Source organism: Xenopus laevis, chromosome 6L (assembly GCF_017654675.1).
Source record: "Xenopus laevis strain J_2021 chromosome 6L, Xenopus_laevis_v10.1, whole genome shotgun sequence".
Taxonomy (NCBI): Eukaryota; Metazoa; Chordata; class Amphibia; order Anura; family Pipidae; genus Xenopus; species Xenopus laevis.
The window spans coordinates 158,281,572-158,304,355 of NC_054381.1; the positions used below are offsets into that span (position 1 = coordinate 158,281,572).

At 40.4% G+C, this 22,784-nt stretch overlaps 1 protein-coding gene across 2 annotated transcripts in view; it reads left to right on the plus strand.

Annotated features, from left to right (window-relative positions):
* Positions 1-22,784, plus strand: part of dennd3.L (DENN/MADD domain containing 3 L homeolog) — a 99,149-nt gene that overhangs the window by 30,988 nt on the left and 45,377 nt on the right. Inside the window, exon 1 of one of the 2 annotated variants that reach the window (XM_041566659.1) lies at positions 6,044-6,381. The exons of the other annotated variant lie outside the window; for it this stretch is intronic. Coding sequence (XP_041422593.1) covers positions 6,298-6,381 — 84 coding nt within the window. The 5' untranslated portion in view covers positions 6,044-6,297. Of the gene's footprint in view, positions 1-6,043; positions 6,382-22,784 lie in introns of those variants that run through there. 2 annotated transcript variants of the gene reach the window in all.

Consider the following 22,784-nt stretch of genomic DNA (forward strand, 5'->3'; position numbering starts at 1 on the left):
TCTGTGAATTAGTTCTGCCTCTCTCAGGGCAGCACAGGAATGCTCTTCTACTCGCAGATGTCTGATAAGAAGAACAGTTAAGTCTCTGAGAGCAACATGTTAAATGACTGTAAAGTTGGCCATACATGTATCAATTACTATCTGAAAATTCAGCATTAAGATGTTCAGCCACCTTCAAAGGCTCCCAATAAAATGTTTCCATCCTGTCCGATTGGTGAGATGATCAGGCTTTTGCTGATATCGCTTCATCTCCCACCATACATGCACCGAATATCTTACAAAACGTTGTTTCATATAATAATATTGGTGTGTGTATGGCCACCTTAAGGATAACGCCACAATTCCTACTTTCTTTTCTGCTCGGTTGGCAGTGACACATTGGAAATGGGCTGCACCCATGGGTGCTCCTGTGATTGGAGAGGAAATGTAAAAGGCAAAGAAGTAGAGCTTTTATGGCAACAGAGAATATAGGTCAACTGGCTGGAACAAATAGAGGCCCTTCTCGAGCCTGGAAAACTCCTGGTAACCTGTTCGACCAGCCTTGTGAAAGATACTTGGATTGCCCTATCTAATTATCCCCCACTATATATTGAATAGAAGGTTGTGCTTCAGCCGTGCTGTAATGATGGTAAATCATGTTACGAGGTTAGGCACCATCTGCTGTTATGGTTAAAGTGCACCTGGCCTTATTTCCAGTTCTGCTTGTTGTACAGAACAGAAAATACCCAAAACCCCTTTTGATGACGTGCGGTTTCAGTGATTACCTAAAGAGGGGTATTTTCAAGCCCCATGTGCAACTGCCCTAAAGGTGTAGTCTTATACACAAAGACATTTTTCAAATACCAGAAATGCAAGTGAAACTTCTCATGTGTTGAAATCTCCGTGCATTATGCAAACTGAATTATATCCTTCCAAGAACAAGTACATGAAGCTTTAATCTCTTTCTACACTTACCTACTTAAGGTGGCCATACAAGCTACAATTACGATGTTTCCAGGGAAGATGGTTCGTTCAATACACACGTGTAGAGCTGAATTGTCAGATACTGTATACAGATAGAAACAATAGAATTCTAACTGTATCTAACAATTCAGCTCTAACAATGGCCGATGTTCGAGTGTCTTCAAAGGCACCCGAACAAAATTTTCTGGCCAGCACGATCAACAAGTCAACCGATATCCAACTCTTCTGCCGACATCGGTCGTCTCCCACCATACACGCACCGAATATACCGTATATACTCGAGTATAAGCCGTCCTGAGTATAAGCCGAGGTACCTAATTTTACCTCCAAAAACTGGGAAAGCTTATTGACTCGAGTATAAGCCTAGGGTGAGAAATGAAGCAGCTTCTGGTAAGTTTCAATCAAAAAATTTAGGGTTTCTGCTCCCATTGGAGGTGCCGGCGTCTCGTTTTTGGATGCCGGCTACCATTCTTGGACCCCGGCGAATATTCTTGGAGACTATTCTTGGACGCCGGCGACTATTCTTGGACACTGGCGACTATTCTTAGACGCCGGCGACCGTTTTTGCGCTTGACCCGAGTATAAGCCGAGGTAGAGTTTTTCAGCATATTTTGGGGGCTGAAAAACTCGGCTTATACTCGAGTATATACGGTAAGAGTAGGAAAATTAGTTTAGTATGATATTATCTGTGTGCCTATGGCCACCTTTAGACAAACTATAAGGGTATAATGCATACTTCTATACAAAGACAACCAAAAAAACCGCACCAGTATAACCTGCTCTACTAATAACAATAACCTAAACCAATGATTAAGTATCTAACATCAGGTGTATATTGTTATAAAGGACACAGTAAAGGATTACTTTTGAATAAAACCCATTGATTGAGTTCCTGGCCTGGATTAATTTGACAAAGACAACTGATCTCCAGTTAAAAGGTTAGTCTATAAACATTTAAATTTGTACATGAGGGACCCACCCTTGTGTATCAATACAGACATAAAGAGAAGGATGTGTTATTGGAAGGATGAAATACAATTAGCATAATGCCTTTCTTTTTCCACAGTATCATGTACACAAGCATTTTCCTTTTCTGTTTTCCTTTATACATATAGTTGGGATCTGAAATATTATTACTTACAGTACAGTGTGAGGGTATAGTCCAAATAGAACACCCCCTTATTGCAAATTTCTATGTATACATATGTGTGGGAGCTGCCATATTGTTGCAAAAGATGCTGGAACTTTATAAATACGTTTTAATAAATATAATAATAGTTGTTGGGTGTGAGAACTATGAAAAAAAACCAATACTGGCCCCTAACAGCTGACAACTATGCAAAGAATTATTTGGATGTAATTCACCTCTGGCTTTCATTATGTTTTATGTCAGAGCTATTCTGGAAGATAATTTCAAGTCAACTGCTCCTTTAAGAGGAAACAAACTATACCCTATTTAAAAATACAAGTTATTTCCTTGTAGCATTAAAACTGTAGGATTTCCCAAAGTAGAGCTTTATGTCCAAACAGCTGAAAATACCTTGTGTTTGAAAAACAAACATAGTATGGAACAACACATTCTTTGGCCTATTTAGCAAAATTCAAATTTGTGTAGTTTTAGAAGTTTCTTCAACTACGACTAAACTCACATTTTAAAAAAAAAAAAGAATGAATGTCTACTTTTTTATTAAAAGATCTGACTATAAAAAGCATGAACAAATTAAAAACGCGGAAGGAATCCAAATGAGAGTATGAAAACCTCAAAATCCTAGTTTACACCGAATTTATTGTGTGTACAAGCAAAAGTAACTTCAAAAACTTTATAACCGTAACATACCTAAATATTTTACAGTTTGCTATGCATAGCTCCCATTTACTTCTACATGACCTTGACAGCTTTTTAGCTGGTGGAGTTTTACATTATAGTATTTTGTGTGTATTACACTTAGGGGTTTATTAATCAAAGGTTGAGTTTTAGAGCTTTGTGAGGTTTTTTTTATACATCGAATGAACTCACAACTCAAATGTTTACGAATTTATGAAAGAACTCGAATGTAAAAAACTAGAATCAGCGAATTTGGGGTGAAAAACTCAAATACTCGAATTGATCGAGTTTTCAGCAAAAAAAAAAAAACCTCAAACTGCTCGAATTGATCAAGTTTTCGAGTAAAAAACATCGAAAAAGAAAGACTATCGAACATTATTAAGGCTTACGAACATCTTCAGTTGGTTCAAGGGACCTCTGCCATTGACCTCTATATGAACTAGACAGATTTTAGCTGGAGTATTTTCGGATTTTAGCTATTTCCAGCTTTGAGGGAAAATAAATCTTGACTGAGAAATACCTTTGAAAACTCTAATTTTTCACGTAAAAATAAAATCGACCCATAAAAAATCCCCTTAATATATATTAAAAATGTAATAAAACCCTTCTTTACATGCAAGATTTTTAGTCCTACAAAGTTCAAATTGAAAAAATAAAAAGTAAAAAAATTGAATAAATCATCCTCATAAACTCTGGCAGGGAAAACACTGGTTCAGTCCCTATTGAGAGGTGGATTTCAGTCCTGTCAATTTGCACAAATATGGGACAGAGAGTGGACAAATCATGGGGTTCTCTGCTAAACTATGTGTCATATGCTTAAATGTCATATATTTACATTGCCCATTTCCCATCATGTTCTGAAACAGAAGTTACTTAGATATAACCACAATATCCCTGGGGGCCCCACACTCCTACCACAGTTTTGTATTGTTAAGAAAAATGACAGGGGAAATGTTAACATGCAAAGCAGCAGTAGCTGGGCAATAATACATAGATATTTAGGGGCTTCCTTCCTGAATTACACTATAACATTGTTTTGATTCAACACTAGAGAGGGAAATGAAAAACAAACCAAGATAAGTTCTCTGACAAATCGTACTGTAACAGGGCCACTGGGTGTGGGATCAGAGAAAGACGCAGCCTTATAGAGACCAGCAATGGTGTTGCGCTTCCGTCAGCTACAAAGGACAGCAAAGTGCAAGAAATGCGTCCAGTATATTCTTGAGATTCTATAACCAAAGACTTAACTGTGTTCTTGACATTCCAGAAGCAGCTTTAGATGTTTGAGTTTGTTTTCGGAGGGCTTTGGCTGAAAACTCGAATCGATTTGTGGGTTTTTTTCTGCGGAAAACTTGATCAATTTAAGTTTTTGGGTTGCAGGACCCGAACTCGCACATTCGTGTTTTTTGCCATTGAAGTTGTTTTCTTAAATAAGGTACCATTCGAGATTTGAGGTAGAAAAAAACTCTAAATAACCCCCTATGACTTTTAAAGGGTTTTCTTTTGAGTTAACTTTTAGTATGATATGAAATGCCCTATTCCTAGCAACTTTGCACTTGGTTTTCAGTATGTATTTTCTTTCATGTTTTTTTAAATCAAAATACAATTAATGATCAGCACCACAGGCTATGGAAAAAAAACCAAATAACAGAACCTAGTGCAATATTGTTAATATTCAGTGCAATCACCAAAGTGTTACAACACTAATTTGTGTGTGTCTTGAACCATAGAAAGTCTATGCACAGATTTTTGTGTGTGTTTTAAAGTGCTATATTGATTTCTGCAAGGTGCTATCTCCAATTTAAATTATAATTAAATCAAATGAAGTGCTTTTGGTGCTTGCTTCAAAATGTAAAATGGATTAAAACAAGGTGCAATAGTGTTTTCTTTAATCAGTAAAAATCAGCATGTGGCTTTTCCACTCTCTGGTGGGATTGGCAATTTACAAGATTCCTGTTTTCTAAACAGCTATGAATATCAACTCCAGGGTATTCCTTTTTCTGTAAAGACATTAAAGAGCATGTTTTTTTTTAATTATATGCCATTCTCTTCTGACTCTTTCCAGTTTTCAAACGGAGGTCATTGACCCCAGCAGCCAAAACTTATTCCCAAGGGCTTTTTTGACTTGGGGCAGGAAATTTACCTCAGGTGGCATTTTACCGTAGAAATCCTGTTCTCTGACACCTGCTGAGAGTTCACTTTCCCTTCAAATGTATTTACCCTCTCTGTGTCCTCTCCGTTCTCTGTAGGGGCAGTTGTATAGTTCAGCAGCCACGTTTCCCGTTGAGTCAGTGTATAGGGTGGTGTAACAGGGGCTAAAATATAGAGCCGAGTGCAACACTGAATACAGTCTATGCAAGTGCAACTGTAGGTTCTACCAAAAATGAAAATTGTGTCAGAATATCACTCTCTACCTCATACTAGTCAACTCAAAGGTGAACAAACTCTTTAATAAGTATGGGGCTCATTTATAAACACTGGACAAATGTGACCCTGGGCCAGGGGCGTAACTACAGAGGAAGCAGACCGGCTGCAGGGGGCCCCAGGAGTTATAGGGGGCCCCATGAGGCCCTAATTAATGTGCCATTTCAATATATATTGTTAAAATCAAAAACATATGGATATTTGGGGGGGGGGCTAAAATTAATTTGCTGAAGGCCCAACGCCATCTTGTAACGGCACTGCCCTGGGCAGTATAGTAACCCATAGCAACCAATCAGGGCTTAGCTTTTTTTTCAGTCAGCTGCAGGTTGAACACTTGGAAGCAATCCTCTGATTGGTTGCCTGGGTTATGGGTAGGGTTGCCACCTTTTCTGGAAAAAAATACCTGGTCTTCCTATATATTTATTTTTTCCCCTATTAATAACATTGGGATCAACCATCAGCCAGGTGGCAACCGTATTGTGGGCCCAGTGTTTATAAATGACTCCTAGAGGCAAATTCCTTCTCAGATGTCCCTATCACAAGCCCAATAAGTTTATTAAAGTAAAACACACTACTCGCTGAATAGAAACTGCGGGAAACTTCACGCCTCAGGTTAAATTAAAATGGGCGGGGACTGTTTTTCCCGCGCTCCGATCACAAGGAGCCACGTGATTCTCACTAAGCGGCCAAGCTATCCGAGCCAAGCCACGTTCCTGCAAAGCTATTGGCTAGAAGCGTCTCAAGCGGCGTTACCAGAATCACATAGAGGGCGTGGCCAATTGTTTTGGAGACACAATGCCGGACTAGTCAGCAGGTATCTGGGAGGTGGGCGGGAAGAATGAACGCGGAGACTCGTTATGTGGAAGATGTGGGTGGAGCTGTGAGTGAAAGCCCGCCTCTCAGGTCTGTGGGTGGGTGAGGGCAGGTCTGTGAGTCAGTGAGGTGTGCGCTAGTCAGGGAGTAGGAACTGAGGCGGATGCGCGGCTTTCCCCGCCTCTCCTGGTTGCCATAGAAACAGCCCCGGCTCTGTGGTGCGTCCCTTTCCTCAAGCCCTGGGCTCGGTGACTGGCCCTAGTCCCACCGTCATGGAGGACGCGCTGCCCTCCGGATTGCTGGAGGTGTGCGCCCTGCTCGGAGCCCCCGCTGACAGGATCCGGGAGATAGACAAGGTAGGCAGTGTCCGCTGCTAAACAACTACAACTCCCAGCATGCCTAGCGAGCCAGTTGTTATTGGAGTGCAGCATGTCCCTTATATTCAACTAGAGACCCCAAGCTTATTCCTCTCTTACACTTCTAGCAACTCCCAGTGAGCCTGTGTGACGTTGTGCTGCTGGGAGTTGTAGTTGGGCTCCAGCTGTACTAGTGCCAGTACTTGTGAAGTGGTGACATGTAAGAAGCTGCTTCATAAAGTGACAGCTACAGCAGCCCCAGCTTACACTGACTGTTCATTAAGAACTGGAACTCCCAGCATGCCTGGCGGGGTGCATGGGAGTTGTAGCGGTAGTGCCAGGAGTTCCTTATGCCTGGGGCCCTGGTACAGAAGGGGCAGTAGCAGCTGCACAATCCAACACTTGCTTTATGGTTGTCTTTTGGGAATGATAAAGCCCTGCATGCCTAGCTGGGGGCTACACAACAAGGAACAAGCAGTTGAGCATCAGCCAAAGTAGCTAAAGGCGTGTGGGACCTCCTGAATTAGGGCAGAAACTGCACTAACAAAGCACTAGCACATAAAGCACTAGCACATAAAGCAATAACATAAACAACAAACATATAAGGCACTAACACATAAGGCACTAACACATAAGGCACTAACACATAAATCACTAACACATAAATCACTAACACATAAATCACTAACACATAAATCACTAACACATAAATCACTAACACATAAGGCACTAACACATAAGGCACTAACACATAAGGCACTAACACATAAGGCACTAACACATAAGGCACTAACACATAAGGCACTAACACATAAGGCACTAACACATAAGGCACTAACACATAAGGCACTAACACATAAGGCACTAACACATAAGGCACTAACACATACAGCACTAGCACATACAGCACTAACACATTAGCACTAACACATAAAGCACTAGCACATTAGCACTAACACATAAAGCACTAGCACATGACATAGTACCATGGTTGGGGGCAGATCCTTTGTACCTCTGGTATACAGCAGTCTATAGCACCCTACAGCATTGGCTCCTTATCTGTGAGCTGAGTGGGTAACACCGAGTTATTCCAGTTGTTTGTTAGTTACATCTCCCAGCGTGAAAGCCAGGGATATTGGGGCTTGGTGCTGTAATTCTTTCTTTTCTCGGTGCAATGGAACTGACGGGCTTGTATTTCTCCTATACAGAGTGCAGCTACAGAACCACCCTTTCCCAAAAGTCTTTTGTGATTGTTATTATTCTTTATTTACAAATTGGCACCATATGCTGCAGTAGGTTTGCTTCATGTGACTCTCATGCCCTGTGCTGGGTGGGGGCACTTTGTACGACCAACATTCCGCAGCCTATGCCTGCCACTCGTACCACCCATATGGATGTAACGTTTTCTTTTGTTTGTTGTTAAAGGAACAGGAACACCAAAAAATTCAAGTGTTTTAAAGTAATGAAAATATAATGTTGCCCTGCACTGGTACAACTAGTGTGTTTTCTTCAGAAACACTACTATAGTTTATATAATACAGCCATTCAAGCACAGGCTACACAGTAGGCAACAGATAAGTATCTACTCTGTATCCTGTGCTTGAATGGCTGCCCCCATGGCTACACAGCAGCTTGTTTATATACACTATAGTAGTACTTATCTGTTATCTACTGTGTATCCTGTGCTTGAATGGCTGCCCCCATGGCTACACAGCAGCTTGTTGATATAAACTATAGTAGTACTTATCTGTTATCTTCTGTGTATCCTGTGCTTGAATGGCTGCCCCCATGGCTACACAGCAGCTTGTGGATATAAACTATAGTAGTACTTATCTATCTACTGTGTATCCTGTGCTTGAATGGCTGCCCTCATGGCTACACAGCAGCTTGTTGATATAAACTATAGTAGTACTTATCTGTTATCTACTGTGTATCCTGTGCTTGAATGGCTGCCCCCATGGCTACACAGCAGCTTGTTTATATAAACTATATTAGTACTTATCTGTTATCTACTGTGTATCCTGTGCTTGAATGGCTGCCCCCATGGCTACACAGCAGCTTGTTTATATAAACTATAGTAGTACTTATCTGTTATCTACTGTATATCCTGTGCTTGACTGGCTGCCCCCATGGCTACACAGCAGCTTGTTTATATAAACTATAGTAGTACTTATCTGTTATCTACTGTATATCCTGTGCTTGAATGGCTGCCCCCATGGCTACACAGCAGCTTGTTTATATAAACTATAGTAGTACTTATCTGTTATCTACTGTATATCCTGTGCTTGAATGGCTGCCCCCATGGCTACACAGCAGCTTGTTTATATAAACTATAGTAGTACTTATCTGTTATCTACTGTGGATCCTGTGCTTGAATGGTTGCCCCCATGGCTACACAGCAGCTTGTTAATATAAACTATAGTAGTACTTATCTGTTATCTACTGTGTATCCTGTGCTTGAACGGCTGCCCCCATGGCTTCACAGCAGCTTGTTTATATAAACTATAGTAGTACTTATCTGTTATCTACTGTGTATCCTGTGCTTGAATGGCTGCCCCCATGGCTACACAGCATCTTATTAATATAAACTGTACTTGTGTTTCTATAGCAAACACACCAGTTTTACTAGTGGAGGGCAGCAGTAAATTTTATTCTTATTCCTTTAAAATACTTTAATTTGCTACTGTTCCTTTAAGGTAATGTGAGTGTTGTAGTTCAACGTTGCAGATATGCCCTGTTCCCAGTTGTTGATCGGTACCTTCCAGATTTCCGGTAGCTGTTACATTCAACTTGCATTCTCCATCTGTTGTTACACGATACAGAATCACACTGACAATGGTGGGTGGGGGGCAGGTACAAGTTTCTTCCTTTGTTCAGTAGTTACATTAAAATGCTTTTTTTGTCTATATAGGTAATAAAAACACCCCCTATTATATAACATGTATTTCCACTGCAACAAAACATAAGAACTTCAAAGTAACACTTAATATGTTCATCTTAGGGTGTTCTAGTATTCCTTGTAATACACACTCAGTGGGTCATGTGACATCAGCAAGCTCTAATTTTAATTTATGACATCACAGAGGCCCATTTACAAGGCATTTTACAGGATTCTCGTGGCTCTTGTGTATTATAAGGCGATTTATCACATCCTGCAGAAGGTCCTGTTTGGATGAAGTTGCACATTAACATTTGTGTCTTCGCATTGCACGCTGTTTAGAGATCAGTCGAAATTTCCGGAGCATACGCGCTGGGATCCCTTGTTTATAAGAAGGAAGCAGATACAAGATGCAGAAATAGCATTTGTGTGAAGGAACTAACAAACGGCCTGGGAAATCTGTTTGCCAGCGAGTGATTAATGAGTTGATTAAAGGGGTGATTCATCAGCCTTTATACATTACATTTTTGGCTAAATAACTGTATTGAAAACATTTTTCATTGTGCACAGACAATCTATTTACCCAGTTTTTATACTGAATAATTCCATTAAAGGGGATCTCGACCCCAAAAATTAGGATGTGTATTTATAAGTGACATGTGAACATAATTGTCAATTTTGTAGGTTCTTAGAATTGCAGGGAACTTCGAAAGAGGCTGGCACAGGCCTGGAACCATGAAGTAGTAAAGCCGGAGTCAGTTTTGTAAAAGGCTTTCATTTTATTTTCCATAATTAAGAACCCCGGCCTGACGTGTTTTGTGTTTACCAGGGACACTTAGTCATAGGCTGAGTGTCCCTGGTAGACACGAAACACGCCAAATCCTATTTTATCACATTATTCAAGCAAAATGAACTTTAATTACACTGTATAAATTATTTGAATCTTGTTTCCTTCAGTCTGGGAATTCATAATTATAACAAGCAGGCAGGAGCCATTTTGTGGTCACTGTTATTGAGACAAGCCTTGTATCATCTCAGAATCTTCTTTGTGCACCAGAATGGGGGACCTGATGTCCATCCCCATGTCCTGGCTACACAATTAAATGGTGAAGAGATTGGGGGGAATGTGGGGAGAGCAGTGACATGTAGGAAGTGCTGAATTGAAAGTGAAAGTAATTGTCTGCCCGCCTCTATGCCACGGGAATAGAGGAGGGGCAGACAATATTTGATTGACAGCTGAGATGTTTAAATGAGCTTATAACAGCTATGAATGCTTTAATAAAAAATAGAAATTGAATTTTATGTTTAATTTGAAAAGGACTTTTATCATACTGATTTTTGTGTCTGGGTGACAGGTCCACTTTAATTATGGAAAATAAAATGTAAGCTTTAAACCCTTTTACAAATCTGACCTTTACTACTTCGTGGGTCTAGGCCTGTGCCAGCCTCTTTTGAAGTTTCCTGGTATTTGCTCCCCTTGCTGAAGGTCTGGTCAGGTGCACCCGGGCCCAAAGTATACAGTCGTTAGCTCAAATAACGCATTTAAACTTCGCATATACTGTTTACATAAATGTGTAGTGTCTTAGAATTGCACCTTGATAGGGAACCTAAAGCTGGCCATACATAGCTCAAGCGGATCTCTCCCTGATGTGCTCACTTTGAGGTAGCGATATGGTGCTGATCCGATTGTGGGCCTTAGGGCTTTCAGGGCTTGTAGCCAGATATCAATCAGGGAAGGCCATGGGGACCTTTACTGTACAGAGGAAACCTGTCTCTTATGCTGGACAACTTCCTAGGATGTTTTGGGCGCATTTAGATCTGTGTTTCTGCACCATTTTGTTGTCACTACTGGATCTGGTTGTGGAACGTGCGCCCATCTACTGTTTGGTGCAAGGTCCAAGTGTTTAATCCAATTATCTGTCCAGCCAAATTGCACTGGATTGACTGCATTCTGTGCTTGAACTCAGGCCTGAACAAGTCTTAGAGCACATATGGTTGGATGGTTTGAGTTAATTAGTGAATAACTTGCTGCAAAGTCCATGAAATGATCAAAACAAATAATTGCTACTTTGGGGCTGATTTTCGAATGCTTGAGCCTTCGGGTACTAAAGCCACGCAAGAGTCTTCTGCATCAAATATTCCTGCCCACTGGTTTTTTTTTTCCCCCGAATAGGGTTTTTCAAAAAAAATAAAAAGCTCAGCACCTAAAACCTGACAAGCTTTTTATTTTTTAATGTCGGGAGAATTTGCAGGAAGCCGAGGTATTCAAATTTTAGGAACTCGCTTGTGGTTTTAGTACACAAGTGCTTGAGCCCAAAGGCCCGTCGGAAACTCTGTGCAAGTTTACTAATCATGTGGGGTTTTGTGCTAAATAAACCATGTCAATCTGCATATTTTACCTTAAAGGGCTTTTTAAATGAAGAAGAACTTCAGCAACTTTTAGGTGCCCATTCGGGTAAAATAATAAAGATTGCCAAGGTTTTATCGTCACAAACTCCAAGTGATTAGTAAACTCGCACGGAGTTTTGTTAAAGGGATTCTGTCATGACTTTTATCATGTATTTTTTATTTCTAAATTACACTGCAACTAATTCACTCTACAATATACAATAATATAAAACCAACTAATTTTTTTTAGTTGTAATATTGGTGTGTAGGTGCATCTCAGGTCATTTTGCCTGGTCATGTGCTTTCAGAAAGAGCCAGCACTTTAGGATGGAACTGCTTTCTGGCAGGCAGTTGTTTCTCCTACTCAATGCAACTGAATGTGTCTCAGTGGGACCTGGATTTTACTATTGAGTGCTGTTCTTAGATCTACCAGGGAGGGCAGGGGGGGGGGTAAGGGGTGATATCACTCCAACTTGCAGTAAAGAGTGACTGAAGTTTTTCAGAGCACAAGTCACATGACTTGCTGGGAAACTGACGATATGTCTAGCCCCATGTCAGATCTTTAAAGATTGTTTGTGCCAAAGGGCCTTTGGGGGCCATTTGGGGGAACAAGGGTCCAGACCAGGGGTAGGCAAAAGAAGAGGTACGTGCTTGGCACCCCCACTTTGTTGTGCCCTAGGCATGTGCCTACCCCTAGTTCCTGCCCTGCTTCTGGGTGTGGGTTTGGAACCACTTACTTATTTGACACTTTGACCACTTTGCTATTTTCTATGGGATTTTGTTTAATGAGCATAATATATTTTGAAGCAGTAATGGAGTAAAACTCCATTAGCAGAGCTCAGGTTTAATTATGCTACTTGCCCACAGATCCTGCTTGGCACTGGTATCTTAATAAGTACATTCTAGTGTAGTTTATATGCCAGTCTCTCCCAGACGTCACTCTGTGGATTGGCACGGTGGCATCAGTGCTACCTTTGAAGTCTTTGAAAGGGAAATGTTTTATTGTGCTTGTTATGTTTCACTTGATAATTCTCTTTATTCCGGGTTGGTTAAATGCCAGCAGTAATATTAAAGTGCTTGCCATAAAGGGCCACAGACAAGTGTTAGACTGTTTTGTTTAATGGGTGCAGATATGTTGTGCCAGTATTTTGGGCTGAAGTTGAACAGAGGTAAGAGAAGGTATAGTGGAAGCTTCAGGGCAATATCTAAAGCTGGCCATAGACGCAAAGATCTGATCATACGAATCGAGGATTCTTACGATTTTTGGAACGTGTGTCGAGAGTCCCGACATTTTTTGTCCGTGTATTGCCGATCGTACGATTTTCAGTGGGAGACTGTCACTAGCTTTGGTTGGACATAGATATCGTACGATTGCTGTCAGGGGCAGAACATTGCTGATCTGTTCTTTAACTAATCTGACTGGTAAGACTTTGATCTGAATGGTTAGTGGCGGGTCGGGAGATGGGAAAGTCCGATCGTACGATGATTCGTACGATCGGATCTTTGCATCTATGGCCAGCTTAAAAGTCTCCCAGCATAAGGTTAAGATCTTGGCTCTCGATCCATCCGGAAGGGAAACGATTGTTTTAAAAATCAACAATTAAGTGGTATCAGAAAAGTTTATTCAGTGGGTTAGAGGAAGTGTTAAACAGTGCAGAGCATATGACTTGTGTTATGGCCTCAGGCACAGAATGTGGAACAGTGTCCTGCTGAGTCTGGTTTTGGAGCCTTGTGTGAAACACGAAGACGCCTTATTTGTGACACCTGAATCTGACCTGCTCTGGGTGCCTAAGGCAAGATTAGATCAGTTTCATTCCTCAGAGGCCTTTTGGTTTCTGAAAGCTGTCCCATTGCAGTGCAGACCAGAGAGATCTTGAGACAAGCATAATATAGGTGGGGGGGGGGGGGGGGGACTCGCTTTGATTTATAACTGTATATAAGGAGGGTGCTATGGAACTCTGGTTTTAGCAATACTCTTTGAAACTACATTGGCAGTAGTGATGTGCGGGGCAGCCTGATACCCGCGGGTGCGGGTTGAGCTCTACTTATGCTCTCCCCGCCCTCCATCATCAAATGCCGGCTTCCAACTTTCGGGTTGTCTTTTATAGATGCTGCGACTTCTTACCCCGCCCCTTTTGTGACGTCATCAGCAGGGCAGGACGGCACAGGTCTATAAAAGCAACGCAGAAGTCGGATGTGGGCCAAGGGAAGTCGGGTGCGGGTCGGGGAAATCCCAACCTGCGCATCACTAATTGGCAGGCTCTAGTCTATAGAGCAGTGATCCCCAACCAGTAGCTCGTGAGCAACATGTTGCTCCCCAACCCCTGGGATGTTGCTCCCAGTGGCCTCAAAGCAGGGGCTTATTTTTGAATTCCAGGCTTGGAGGAAAGTTTTGGTTCTATGAAAACCAGGTCTACTGCTAAACAGAGCCTCAATGTAGGTTGACAATCCACATAGGGGCTACCAAATGGCCAATCACAGTCCTTATTTGGCACCCCAAGAACATTTTTCATTTGTTCCCGAGGAGTTCCATGACCATATAAAATAACGAGACACAAGTATCAGTGAGTCATGTGACACTAAGCTCCAATTATAACCAATTACATCATAAAGCTCTGTTTATAAAGATATCATTTACAGGATACTCATGGCTCTCTTAAAGGACCAGTAACATCAAAAAAAAATGTTCAAAAATTCGTTAGAGCACAACAAAAAATGAACACAGAGACAAATGAATCTTTTAAATAGCAAAGACTTTATTAAGAAATAACTTACAGAAAATCCACTTCCTGTCCTCTTCAGAAACGGCGAAAAGGCGACCATCCACACTGCAGCAATCGATTTCTTCTCCCTGGATATTCACTGACATCCTCCTCTCGTTGTGTCCAACAGCAGCTGGTTTCGTTCCTGTGCTGGCGGCGATGAACTGACAGCAGCGAGTCCTCTCGCTTCCCTTCCACTGGCCTGGCCGTCTACAGTCTCCCAACGGCACACTTGTTCCTGCACTTTCACTGTGCATCGGCTTCCCTGCTCCGCTCTCCTCACCTCCCTCTCCGTCTCCCCTCCTCCCCAAGCTGCTGCCTTATCTCCCCTTTGATTTATCTCCCCTTTGATTTCAAGAAACAATAAAACCTCTCTTATTATTCATGCAAACCTTATCCCAGGGATTAATAAATAACGCTCGGTGTGCTTCTAGCGAACATTCTTTTCTCATCTGTTTCTCATACTTCCAAAGTGTCGCCCTCTCACTGTGCCTGCAAAGGGGGAGTCTCTGACCGGCTATTTATTATATATTCTCGGGCTGCAGCGTTATGTCAGAAGGTAGAAGGGAAGGGCAACGGATGAAAAGTGCACAGAAGGTCTACATAGAGCGAGAGACAGAGAGCTTAGACCACTAGACCCCCACAGCCTTCCCAGCGAGGTAGCGATTTTTTCGCTCCTACCCCAGTGCTTTGCGCCTAAAGGGAAATTAAACGTGTAAAACATGGTTTTATTGTTTCTTGAAATCAAAGGGGAGATAAATCAAAGGGGAGATAAGGCAGCAGCTTGGGTAGGAGGGGAGACGGAGAGGGAGGTGAGGAGAGCGGAGCAGGGAAGCCGATGCACAGTGAAAGTGCAGGAACAAGTGTGCCGTTGGGAGACTGTAGACGGCCAGGCCAGTGGAAGGGAAGCGAGAGGACTCGCTGCTGTCAGTTCATCGCCGCCAGCACAGGAACAAACCAGCTGCTGTTGGACACAACGAGAGGAGGATGTCAGTGAATATCCAGGGAGAAGAAATCGATTGCTGCAGTGTGGATGGTCGCCTTTTCGCCGTTTCTGAAGAGGACAGGAAGTGGATTTTCTGTAAGTTATTTCTTAATAAAGTCTTTGCTATTTAAAAGTTTCATTTGTCTCTGTGTTCATTTTTTGTTGTGCTCTAACGAATTTTTGAACATTTTTTTTTGATGTTACTGGTCCTTTAAATGTAATCTATGCATTTAACTGCTAGTAACTACCATTCCTCTGTTGCTTGTAAAGTATGTAATTCTTTTTTTTCTGTTGAAAAACTAGCTGCCTATACTTCCTTGACCAAGCACATATTTGGCTAGCATTTTTTAAAAATTGTTTTCCTAGAAAAAAATTCCCCAAATGTTACCTTTTATACGCAGAAATACAGATTTTATTTTTGGATGATATTTTCACTTTAAGGGGCAGATTTATCAAAGGTCAAAGTTAAAATTCGAATTTCGAGGTCATTTTTGTGTACTTTGACTAGAGAATAGTCCAAATTAGATTTGAATTTGAAAAAAATTCGAAATTTTCCATGTACTGTCTCTTCAAAAATTCATCTTTGACCATTCGCCATCTAAAACCTGCAGAATTACTGTTTTAGCCTATGGGGGACCTCCTAGAACCTATTTGGCGTCAATTGGTTTTTTTTGGAAAAACTTTGAATTGAATGTGCTATTACTTCAATTAGTACGATTTAAATTCGACCTATTCATTCGACTACGGACCTATTCGACCAATAAACCTTCGATTTAATACCGTTGGTCTTTTTGAATTCGAATTTAGAAGTTTTTCAAATTTTATATTTGACCCTTGATAAATCTGCCCGTAATTGTTGTCTTTAAGGCAATTCTTTTTGCTTATTTTATTTCAGTCTTGTTTGGTAATTACTTGCTCCAAAATTCTTTCTTTTGAACTACCCTATTTTTAGAATGCCCATAAATTGTCATAACATAGGCAAACGCCCTTTTTTTGGAATTAATATATATTAATGAATGTGCATTTTGTGTTATTAGATTGAGATTGATATTTGATGAGAAAAATGCAGAATAGGTTTAAAATTACAGAAAAGTTACAAACTTTCTGTCAAGAGAAAAGTCCCCAAAGTTTCTCTAATAAAACAATAAAACAATAACTCTAATAAAACAGTGGTAAACTGGGGTAAAGGACTATTTCTTTAGCAGTAAAAAAAGGTGGTGGGGGTGGGAAGACGGCACAAAAGACTACTATGTATAGTTCCTTTTTCTTTTACAGCATTAATTTGTACAAAATATAAGATTTACAGTAAAGTCTGAAAACTGTGTGAAAAATAAGTAAGCTGCAGGCCCAAAATAGTTACTGTTCCCATAGATGAAAAGTGTAAAGGATAACTGACCGGTTATCCATAGTACAGGTATGGGACCTGTTATCCACAATGATCAGGACCTGGGGTTTTCAGGATAACTGATCTTTTCGTGATTTGGATCTTCATTCCTTAAGTCTGCTAGATAATCATTTATCATCAAATAAACCCAATAGGGTCTTTACTCTCTGTTGTAAAGTTAAAATGCATAAATAAACACTTTAAAAAAAAAAAAAATAAAGCCAATAGGCTGGTTTTGCTTCCGATAAGGATTAATTATATCTTAGTTGGATCAAGTACAAGTGACTATTTTATTATTACACAGAAAAAGGAAATAATTTTTAAAAATTTGGATTATTCAGATAAAATGGAGTCTATGGGAGACGGGCTTTCTGTAATTCTGAGCTTTCTGAATAACGGGTTTCCGGATAACCAATCCCATACCTATACATGGATTGCAGTCAGAATTTGATGGCAACTGTACACACACCACACACTACACACACACACCATGTATGGGGACCAACTGATAACTTGCCTAACCAAAATCTGCCTGAAAAGTTGTTCTTTGGTCACAGTTAAAAAAAAAAACCCATTGGGTGAGGCTCGCACCTGCCTGCTGAGGTCGATACTATACTGACTGGTCACTATAAACCAGTGATCCTCAACCAGTGGCTTGTGAACAACATGTTACTCATTGACCCCTTGGATGTTGCTCCCAGTGGCCTCAAAGCAGGTGATTATTTTTGAATTCCAGGCTTCTTCCTGGAAGAAGAACACTGTGGCAAAGCAAGAGCGAGCAGATCAAAGTCATCCCATATCTGGCCAGTCCTATGCTCAATTTTCATCTGATTCATTAAGAATTCTATATATATATATATATATATATATATATATATATATATATATATATATATATATATATATATATATATATATATATACACATACATACACACGTCCCGATCGGCTATATATAATATAGCCGTCACGATTGGCTCCCTAAATCCAGAACAGGTGCTAAGCTCCCTGGTCACCTGATCAGGAGGAGCCCTCAGCTACTTAGATGCAGCCAGGTCTTAATAAGCGCCAAGCAAGAGGCAAAGGGGCACGATTGTTACCGAGGTTTTGGACCATTTAGGGAATAGAAGAAAAGCGTACTTAGGCAGGCTGGAGTCGGTACAGGCCGGGATTGGTACAGGCAGCGTTCAAGGATAGTCAGGCAGGCAAAGGTCAATACCGGTAGAATTCAGAGTAGTCAGGCAGGCAAGGGTCAGATTTAGCAGGGTTCAGAATAGTCAGGCAGGCAAGGGTCAGATTTAGCAGGGTTCAGAATAGTCAGGCAGGCAAGGGTCAGATTTAACAGGGTTCAGAATAGTCAGGCAGGCAAGGGTCAAAATAGGAATCAAACAAGACAAGAACCGCATCCAGGATACTAACAACAGGCAAAAGTTTGAGCCCAAAGCCCCTTAAAATTTTTTAATTTCGTGCCACTCTGCGTGATGAGGTCACGACGCATAAAACCCAGAAGTGTGCGCCATGCGCGCCCTTGTGATTACCGGAATTTGGAAGGAGAAGTACCACACGGTGGGCGTTCCCGCGGCCAAATAAAGAAATGGAGGTATGAGCCTGGAATAGCACATTTTGCTACGTCCGTGCTTATAGGATTGGAATGTGCATTGTTTTACTTTGTATGACGTAGATGCCATGACAGAACTATAGAACTCGCCCCACTGAAGCAGTGTCGGAGCCTTAGCTAGATGAATGCCTTTTGGTTACATGTCTCACCAACAACTAAATATAGATTCCATTTATTCCAGTGGAGCAGACTACACTATTGTTGTTTGCACCTCCCTTGGAAACAATGAAGCGGGTGTTTATCCTGACGTTGGCCGTTCAGCTGCAGCTTTCTGTTTGTTTTCTTGTCTCATGTTAACTGAATAATCTCATGCACTTCATATATATGTGTCTGTGTATCACAGTGGTGCTTCATATTATTTGGGGTCAGGACCCTAATTTGATCCTTCTAGGATGAGGCACCTCCCAATATTCCTTTACTCCACAAAGGTGGAGAGAAATTACCTATAGGATAATGGGCAATTGGGAGATTCTGTCGCCCTATGATAAATTGGCGCTACTGTGGGTGACAAATCTCCCGTAAATGCTTTTCCACTGGCGATAATTGAATTTACCTGCATGTTGGCTGAAGTTTCCTCATGAGACAACTTCAGAAAAATTAAGTGATGCATAGGTTTTGCCATTGGTTATTTTAATTGCTGGCGGTGGAGAAGAATTTTAGATTTGTCGCCCCCAGAAGCGTCACTTTATCATGGGGCGACAAAATATCCCTGTGGCTAGGGTTGCCACCTGGCCGGTAAAAATGATGGCTGATCCTAAGGTTATTAATAGGGAAAAAACATAAATAGATAGGAAGTCCGGTAGTCTTTTACAGAAAAGGCAACTCTACCTGTGGCCCATTAGCTGATTTCTGCTTCATTGTTTCCAAAGACAGAACCAGCAGTAATATTCACAATTAAAACTATTGAACACTTTTACTACATGTATAATGGGAAGTTGCTCACAGCAATATCGGCAAAAATGTATTTGTGGTGAAAGTAGGGGAAAGCAGCTTGTCTTGGAGCTTGTTTGGAGAAACTTTCTGGGAGTCCAATGACTTCTTGCTTCTAGAGAGAACTTGCTTTGAATGGGACGGTGCCAAGATAGGAAAGCTACTGTTTACACAATATGTTGGAATTCAGTCATATATAGTCGGCCCGTGTTCTCATATTTCTGTCTGTTTCTGCATGCTCACCTTGTTAAACATGACCTTTCAGCGTGCCTCATTACATTACAAAGATAAGACAACATGAATAGAACGGCGTGGGTTCTAATCAACAATCGTTCATTCTATCAATGCGTCTGACACTAACATAAACCATAACGGCCCGAGAAAAGCTTTGATTTCTATCTTTCTGTCTGTATATATTTGTGTTTATAAATAAGGTAGAGACTCCAAGGTATATCCATTAGATATATATATATATAGATATATATGTAGCACCATGGAAAGCCAGCACTCTCGAATAAGAAGTTCATATGCCTGGGTGCAGTATCAAAACTATTATCCACAGAAATCCAAAGGATCCGCACTCACAGGTCTTATGCGTAAAAAAAGGTTTTATTACAAAGCTTACAGCCTAACGTTTCGGCCTCCTCCGAGGCCTTTCTCAAAGTGTATTGGTCACATACAGGAAAGCAATATATGCATAAATTGGCGGGAAACTGCAGTGATGTCATGTCATGATTAGCATAACGAGATAATTAATATTCATATGTGAGATCCCACTATATACAAATTAAACCATTAATGTATTAATATATTATCCTTATCACTTCTGTAATTCATTTAGCCCAACAACTCATGAGTAAAGTTAAAAACAGGTTAAAAACAAAACACAATGTAACCCATATCTAAATCCCAAGTTAAAATTACTTTTTATACTGTTACAATGGTTTTAAGGGTAACTATGTTGCAGAATCTTTGAGGATGTAACTATTATCCATGGTCACATTTCACTTGTAACAAGCTCGATAGAAAGCCTAATGTACTAGATTTGCCTTCTCTTCAGTCGGTCTATAAATAGCGGTACTATAATCCCAGGGGCTTACTCTACTCACTCCCTAATTTTGGACAGTGTTATCTACCCACAATGATGTAATATTTATTATCAATATAATCCACTATTCCCCTAGAGACCTCCCATAACCACCCGTGTCCCGATCGCTGTCCGTGTCATGCATACTTATATTTGTCAAGGATGTATCTACAAGATAAGGTTCCTCGTTTCTTAGGCTTTAACCCACCGCAGTATTAACCCTTATGTTACTTCCCAGTATTATAGTAGGACAAAATTCCCATACATAAATCCCACTGATGCGGTGATATCATAGTTTTAAATGAATAATAAATAATAATACAATTCATACAAATTATAATATAAAAGTGCCCATAAATAAATCCAATTACTAAGTGGGTGAATCTAAAAAATAAATATCCTTATATATAAAATAAATTAAAGGATCTATAAGAATAAACAAACATTTACGTGAACTAAATATCGTGATAAAACTGACATATCTTAATGCATATAGAAAAAACCTTATAAATCAAATTTCCGATTCATATTGTGCAAGAGTACTCTAAGCCTTTAGAAAATCCATGTGTATAGCCCATATTCAAAGGTTCATTACAAGGCTCCAAGTAACATGGGTACTGCGAGATCCATGGTCCGTCTCCAAAGCAAACAGTTAGTGTGTTAAACCGAACATGTTCCTATACGAGGACAACTCTGTGATCTCTACAATCGGCTAGCCTGCTGCCATCTTAAATTGATGTTTTAAGTGATCCCATACAGGGTCGGTCTCTAGGGGAATAGTGGATTATATTGATAATAAATATTACATCATTGTGGGTAGATAACACTGTCCAAAATTAGGGAGTGAGTAGAGTAAGCCCCTGGGATTATAGTACCGCTATTTATAGACCGACTGAAGAGAAGGCAAATCTAGTACATTAGGCTTTCTATCGAGCTTGTTACAAGTGAAATGTGACCATGGATAATAGTTACATCCTCAAAGATTCTGCAACATAGTAACCCTTAAAACCATTGTAACAGAGTATAAAAAGTAATTTTAACTTGGGATTTAGATATGGGTTACATTGGGGCTCATTTATTAACGCAGCGCAGCGCTAAAAAGAGCGCAGTGGCCAGACATTTGCCCAGCGCATGCGAGTATTTAATAATGTAGCGCACGATACCTTAACAGTGCGATTTGTGCGCTAATGTAGACACAAGACAGGTGCGACGTGTGAAACTGCGTATCAGCTGTCGCAGTGCTTATAATAAATTGTGCGCACAGGAAGATACCGCAAAGGTAAGGATTAGTTGTGCTCATGTATGAATGCGCTGCTTTAATTAGTTGCGTCACATATTGCGCATATTGTGTTCACTTAGACGCATCTGCATTTGTTTCTGTGCTAATATTTGTTTGGTTGCAAAGGTGTTTAGCCTACCTGATACCCTTAAAGGAACCTTGGTCAATATAAACATGTTGGGTGGAAGGCGTGGTTAATATGCACTTTACAAGGGTTGTTCATCTTGAATATACTAGCGCAGCTGGGCAGGAATGCGCATTTTGAAGAGCGTTACTATTACGCCACGAAGAGGCAGGCGTAAAAATTGTGGTGCTGTTGCCCGGGTGCAGTTTTGCACATATACAGACGCAAATCTGCGACGGCCGCAGTGCAAGCGCATTGTAGCCACGCCCACAGCCACGCCCCTAACAACCACGGCATCGTTTGCGACATAAATGCCCAATCTTTTGCGCAATGCGCATAAACAAAACCATCGCAAAAGCTCTGTGTTATGCGCAATATCACGCAAATATATTAGCGATCACGCTTGTGATGGCGCAGACAACCTTTTGCGTCCACTTATGCGCTGCGCTGCTTTAATAAATGAGCCCCATTGTGTTTTGTTTTTAACCTGTTTTTAACTTTACTCATGAGTTGTTGGGCTAAATGAATTACAGAAGTGATAAGGATAATATATTAATACATTAATAGTTTAATATGAATATTAATTATCTCGTTATGCTAATCATGACATGACATCACTGCAGTTTCCCACCAATTTATGCATATATTGCTTTCCTGTATGTGACCAATACACTTTGAGAAAGGCCTCGGAGGAGGCCGAAACGTTAGGCTGTAAGCTTTGTAATAAAACCTTTTTTTACGCATAAGACCTGTGAGTGCGGATCCTTTGGATTTCTGTAGATATATATGTATATGTGTGTATATATATATATATATGTATATGTGTGTATATATATATATATATATATATATATATATATATATATATATATATATGTATGTATATGTGTGTATATGTGTGTGTGTGTGTATATATATATATATATATATATATATATATATATATATATATATATATATATATATAT